Raw genomic sequence first — 6,892 nt, 5'->3', positions numbered from 1 at the left:
ACAACCATGACTTGATTGGTGTTTAAAGCGTCAAACATCATTGTTACAAGTGACTACTAATCTTTTGTATCATTGCTCTATTGAGTCTCTTGGATGGTTATCATCTAAGGCCGAAGAAGAATGGAGATTACACAAATCTGATCCTGGGTGGTGGCAGATCATACAATATAGTTGGCATTCTAAATTGCCACTTGTAGCAAAGGTCTTCATTTGGAGAGGTTTGATTAGAGGATTGCCTTTGGGATTAGCTCTAAAGCGTCGTGGACTAGCAATGGGTAATTGCTTTTTTTTGCACTATTCAAATGGAAGATAGTACTCATCGATTTATACAATGTTTGATTGCTTGTCAGATTTGGAGTTACATTTCTCAAATTTGGCAAGTCGTATCACGGTGTTCTTTGACACCTAGACAGTGGGTGTTTGCACAATTTACGCAGGTTGACCCAAAATCAGAGATGGACATCGTTTTTCTATTTCTGAGATATTGGGGATATTGCGTCATAATTGGAATATGCGCAACGCTTTTGTATTCGACGGTAGACATGGAGGTGAAAGCATATCTACGAAAATTTGAAGGGAGTAGTAATGTGACAATTTATTTTTTATTGGAGCAAGTGGAAATTCTTTCCTCGGTGGAGTGTTCGTCTTGTATATTGGCAATTCAACATGTTACACTACTACCCATGTAGTGTAGTGTAGTTAGTGGGTGACCATTCTCCATCGTCACACCTATTGTAAGTAGTGTTTTTTTTCACACAACATTTATTAATATAATTGTGTGTTTTCACCAAAAAGAGAGAGAGAGAGAGAGAGAGAGAGAAGGGGGCCCAATGTCCATGTCCAAGACTTTCTTGCTTCCTTCTTCTTCTTCTTCTTCTTCTTCTTCTTCTTCTTGGGGCTTCACGACTTTCTTTCTTCTTCGCCTTCTTCACGTGAATATATTTTCTATCTCACAGAGAGAGAGAGAGAGAGAGAGAGAGAGAGAACGCGCTCCTCTTCCTTGCCTTGCGTTTGCAGACGACAGACGAGAAAGAAAAGAAAATGGCGAGCTCATCGCTCGAGCTCACCATTGTCTCCGCTTCCATCTCCCCTGACGTTCGGTTTGATAGCGGTATGTTCCCCCCTTTTTTCTCTCTGAAAGTGTGTGTGTGTGTGTGTGAGAGAGAGAGAGAGAGTGAGTTCCCTTTTCTCTGAGTGATCGAAGCAGTGAGACCGTTCCAGTTTCGACAGAGAGAGAGAGGTAATTATGTGCAGATTTTCTCTGCGAGAGAGAAATATTGTGAGAGTTCCATTTTCCCTGAAATGGATTGAGATCGATTCATTCATTCTCACCATTCAGAAAAAAGAAAGAAAGAAAAAAGAGAGACATTTGTTTTTCATGTATCCATGCTTGTCGTTTGTTCTTTTCCCTTATGTCATTCCTGCGTCATATTAGGTCTATTCATCTCGCCGGATCTGTTCTTACCTCTTCTTTGCTTCGAGATTGTCTGTGGTGATATAATTATCAAGATCTTAATTCATTTGGATTTTCAGGTCGATTGAAAATTCCAGATCTTATGTCTGATTCTTTGCCTTAAAACCTTGATGTGGTGACATCAATTTACCCGTTGTTTTTAGCATCAAACCAACTGAGGATGCCTAGATTCTCACTGTGGTGACATCTGTTTCTGAGATTCTGAATCTGATTTGGAATCTTTAACTCAAACAGAAAATGCCAGATCATGTGTAAAGATTTTCTTAGATCCTTGTGATGGTGGTGTTGATTAAATTGAGCCATCGGATTGATTGAGATTTTGCATTCAATTGGAAAATACTAGATCTCATCTGAAGTCGTAAATTTGCATCACTTCAGTCATTGGTAGGGACATTAGCTAACATCAATTTATAAGCTATCAAGCTGATTTAGACTTTCAAATCAAGTAGAAAATACCAGAGATATGATTTTGCAAAGATCTTTGCATTGGTATGGTAAATCAACTGAAAATGCTAGATCATATGTAAGTTTTCTTAGATCTTTAATGTGGTGGCATCATTTTTATAAGCTATCAAGCTTCTTTGTTCTTTCAAACAAGTGAAAATACCAGAACTCTTTGTAAAGTTTTTCTGCTTAGCTCTTCAGGCGTTGATATAAAATTCATGGACAATTTGTGGTCTTGCCTATCCTTGTTGATTTCCTCAGTCCTTGAAATAATAGAGCATTCTAGCTGGTGAGCTTGTACATAACTTTATCAATATTCTTCAAATTTTGATATAACAAACAATTACCTCAAGTCTTCATGCAATTGCTATTAGGCAAAGTGAAGCATTTTTCAATGTAACAATTGCAAGGCGTTTTATCATTTTCTACCGAATTCTTTTCCCCTGCTTGCTTAATTCCTTCACCCTATTCCCCTTCTCCTTCGTCTCCCTACTTTTATTTATTTTAGGTCCTCTGTCTTTTCTTTTGGCATCCATTTTTTATGTTTTGTTTTAATAAACTTTTACCCTTTCTCACACTTCCCAGACTCCCTTTATTTTTACATTCTTTGTTCCTTCATTTCTTTTCTCAATCTCTTCTATCATGTGATTGTGATTAGTTTTTTTAAAAGCCAATTTATTATTATATTTGTAAAAAAGAGTCTAGGAAAAGCAAATGCAGCACATTACACTTTGCATGTAGTGTCTCGTTTCTTTTCAATTTCTTTATAGCATGTTCCTTTCATCTATGTCACACTAAGCACTCGCTGTGTAAAAGCATTGCTCATGTGTATAGGATTTGGCTGTGGCCATGTCCTCAGTAAAATCTAATTTGAGGCGCTTTGCCCTTTTCATGTTTTGAAGAATGTATTTAAATTTTGTAACAGTTGTAATAAATCAATTTCTTACAGTGGTTTTGTTTATGTGGACAATGTTTTCTGCATTTTTAACTTCTGCCATTAATCATTTCTGTTTCTACTAATGTCATGAACTGAAGATTGAATATTTGATTCATATGGCTTTTTTCTTGGTTTGGTTCCATCTTGTTTTGCTTTTTGGCTATGATTCTTTATTTCCATTGAACCCATTTCATGTTCCTTTCATTTTTAATCCACTTTTTTTCAGAGCCTAGAAATGTTTTTGCTGTTGCAAGTTTCAGCAAGCAACAGATACGCACCAAAACTGCCGAAGGTGAGTCTTCAAAGTCGAAAGATATATAGACTAGAATCTACATTGATTTTTTGATGGTATGGTAACTTTTTAATGTGAAGACCATGGGAGATACCCAATATGGAATGAGACCTTAACATTTGACCTTCAAGAACAAGATCAGTCCCAAGACATTTATGTGCAAGTGTATAACAGTGATGAACTCTTGGGAGTGGCCAGGTATGTCTACTCAAAGTGTGGGGAATGAATTTTGTATTATTTAGACTGACAGATTTAGAAAGAGTAGAATTAAGTTTAAGTTATCTGGTGGCGTCATGCAATGTAGGATTTCAATCTTTGATGTTATTGGGAAAGAAGATACAACGTTTTGTCCTCTGATTAGCTCAAGCAAGGGTGAAACAGGGAAATTGAAAGCTTCCTGGAAATGGAAGCCACTTACTCAGGTGTGAGCTTTGTCATCTGTAAATATCAATTTGGACATCATAATATAAGATAGTGATTTACCACATACACACATAGGTGCAGTAACATTGTAGAAAAAACTCTTGGCGCTAATTTATTTGTAGCATCAGATGAAATGTGTAAAAGCATATATTGCATGTGATCAGGATCCTCATCAAAGCAGAGATTCATATGAATATAACAAGTTGGATAGTGTTAGCGATGCCTTGATGAATCTCTCTGTGAACCAGCAAAGAACTGATCCCTCTGCACCATCTTATCCCAGCAAAATCATTGAAACAGGTAAGCAAATATGAGCATAATTAAACAAGTATATTGTGCATGTGTACTTGAAGATCCATATTTCTGATGTCCTATATTTAACTGGACTATTGAGGAATTGAAGAAAAAATCAGCGTGAGCTCATCAGTGTATTCAAGAGGCTATCCACCACCCGCAGGTGATATACCTCCAACCTATCCTCCAAATAAAGATGATGAAAGCTCACCATGGACAAAACCGGGTGAAACATCAATTTACACTGGTGGTGGATACCCATCTGACTATCCACCATCTGCATACCCACCATCTCATTACGGTGAGAACCCACCCACTGCAGTGTTGGAAAAAGGCTTTGGATCTTCAGAGAAAGGCTATGGTGATCAGCATCCAGATGCCTACCCACCAGCTTCGTATCCTCCATCTGGTTACGGAACTTCAGAGAGAGGTTATGGTGATAATTCTCCAGCTGGTTACCCACCGGCATCATATCCTCCTCAGCCTGGCTATGGAACTTCAGAGAAAGGCCATAAAGGTGATAACGCTCCAGCTGGTTACCCACCAGCATCATATCCTCCTCAGCCTGGATATGGAACTTCAGAGAAAGGCCATAAAGGTGATAACGCTCCAGCTGGTTACCCACCAGCATCATATCCTCCTCAGCCTGGATACGGAACTTCAGAGAAAGGCCATAAAGGTGATAAGCCTCCAGCTGGTTACCCACCAGAATCATACCCTCCACCTGATTATGGAGCTAACGAGAAAGGTCATAAGAGTGGATATGGGTATTCTCAAGGCTATCCTCCAGCACCACAACATGGGTATGCACCAAGCTATCCTCCAGCACCACATGGCTATCCACCAAACTATCCTCCAGCTCCTCCACATGGCTACCCTCCAGCTCCTCCACATGGCTATCCTCCTGCCCCATCTGGCTACCCACCAGCACCCCCCTATGGATATCCCCCTGCAGGCACATATCCCCAACATGGTAAGCATCATTTGATCATCTCTCCATTGACATTCTATTATCTCTGAAATCATATGACCAATGTTCATGAGAAAGGTGTTCTTATTTAGCAAAAACCGTTGAATTTTTTAACTTTCTGGTTGGACATATTTATAATCCGATAGAAATATTTGAATTTTGCAGCTAAATTCCCTTTCAATTTTATGGTATTTCTGTCATAATTTCTGATATTTCACGCATGAAAAGAAAGCTTGGTTGATTGCTGCAGAAAATTATATTTTCCAAGACCATATATGATTAATGCACAGCTACTTTAAGTCTGGAACTATACTCTTGTACACATTTTTAAAATTTCATTGAACTATTTTCCCAGGTTATCCAGCACCACCAGTTCATGGGAGTAGTCATCTTGGAGGTCATCAAGTGCCACATGCCTTAGGCTATGCTGCGGCAGCTGCTGCAGGTGCATATGTTGGCCACTCTGTCGGACATTCTTCCAAGCATTCTGGACATCATAAGAAACATAAACATTCTAAGAAATATAAGCACAAAAAGTTCAAGGGCCTAAAGTTCAAGAAATTCAAGAAGTTCAAATTTTGAATTTGCTTTGGACACATTCCAGGTAATAAGCTTATTCTTTTTAGACTGTTTAATTTATCGGTAGAAGCCTGATTCTGCCAGAATAAAATTATAGATCGGCAAGATGGCACTAATTTTCATTCCCAAGTTGTACTTTTAAAGTCTCAATGTTCTTAGAGATGGTAGCCATATGATTGAATGAAAAGGCTATGATGCCGTCTGTATCACAATGTTCTGGATTGATGACATGTAACCCTGTACTTGTAAGGCTAGAAAGGAGTAATGGTTATCAATGTCTGCATGTCACTTTTCTGTTGTGCTTTTAATTTATTCACAACACACTTCACTTTCTTGGCCAGTTTCTGTTAATATAATGTGTTCTATGAAGAAATCATGTTCTGCATTTTCTTTATGCACATGCACCTACTTTTGGACATTGATAATATCCATAGGAATGGTGTGAACATTTTTTTGTTGATTTCCTTGTCATTCACTTCATTTAATTCGTGTCCTTAATAGATTTCTAAATGCCTATATAATTTTAAGTTTAGGAAACAGGGAACAACTTCATCATATTTATTTATGTAAAACATGTTTCTCTCTGAGGAAACAAGGAACAACTTGATCATATTTGTTTATATATAACCTAATTCTCTCCCTAACTTGTTTTTTGGAAATTCATTTATTTTCAGTATCCTTGCGATTTCAGTTATGGTGGCTAGCTGTTGGAGCATGTTGCAATAAATAACTCTTGTACATTAAAAAAACCCAGCCCTATTTTATTTTAAAACCCTTCTTTTGTTAAATTGGTAATCTGAGGAGAATTTCATTATTGATATGATCTCTACATTAAGATCTCAATGCCATGAACTATGATGATTTCAATGTATAATCAGTGCCTCCGCTATCTGATTAAAATCTGGGGGTCAATGCAGGAGGATTAAACTGAATATATATCCACATGCCAATATTCAGGATGCCTTATCGCGAGAAGACATTGCTATGTAAAAAACTTTGGATTTCATTGTTTCATTGACTTGGGTATTTGTATTGCTGTTGCAAGCTTTTCTTTATAGGAATGTTTTTACATAAAAAAGATGGTTAAGTGAATCAAGTAAGAACATTAAGTGAAATGAAGATGCATTTGTATGCAAAAAGCTTTGGATTTCATTGTCTCATCTACTTGAAAGTTTTGTTTTGTTGTAGAAAAGCTTTATTTCAAACAAATAGTTTGGGCCACTGCTGAAATGGGGAAAAATGTGGTTTTTGTAATAGAAAACCTTGAAATGATCTTTGTAGTTAAAACCGTCTTATGTTAAGCTTTGGATTTCATTGTCTCATCCACTTGAAAGATATCTGTTTTGTTGTAGAAAAGTGTTACTTCGAACAAATAGTTTGTAGGGAATGAGATTAACGTTGAAGGCATCAGAAAGAAATTGAAATCAATGGAGATTGTTACAAGCATAGCATCACCTTTTATAGGATCTATCTCCTTAA

The 6,892-nt window shown here is 37.4% G+C and overlaps 1 protein-coding gene across 1 annotated transcript; it reads left to right on the top strand.

The window, feature by feature from the left end:
• The first annotated feature begins 977 nt into the window (after positions 1-977).
• On the top strand, positions 978-6,445 carry LOC147865056 (uncharacterized). The gene is made up of 8 exons (XM_087317786.1): positions 978-1,111; positions 3,082-3,147; positions 3,228-3,345; positions 3,452-3,569; positions 3,735-3,870; positions 3,974-4,837; positions 5,190-5,438; positions 6,088-6,445. The coding sequence occupies exons 1-7, from the start codon at positions 1,042-1,044 to the stop codon at positions 5,414-5,416; spliced, it is 1,599 nt and encodes a 532-aa protein (XP_087173912.1). The 5' UTR covers positions 978-1,041; the 3' UTR covers positions 5,417-5,438; positions 6,088-6,445.
• The last annotated feature ends 447 nt before the right edge of the window (positions 6,446-6,892 follow it).

This window comes from Azolla caroliniana, unplaced genomic scaffold, assembly GCF_043228905.1.
Source record: "Azolla caroliniana isolate FFs.n. ecotype wild unplaced genomic scaffold, voAzoCaro1.0.p SCAF_4, whole genome shotgun sequence".
Taxonomy (NCBI): domain Eukaryota; kingdom Viridiplantae; phylum Streptophyta; class Polypodiopsida; order Salviniales; family Salviniaceae; genus Azolla; species Azolla caroliniana.
The sequence above is the reverse complement of the archived record's forward strand: the minus strand, read 5'-3'. Positions and strand labels throughout refer to the sequence as shown.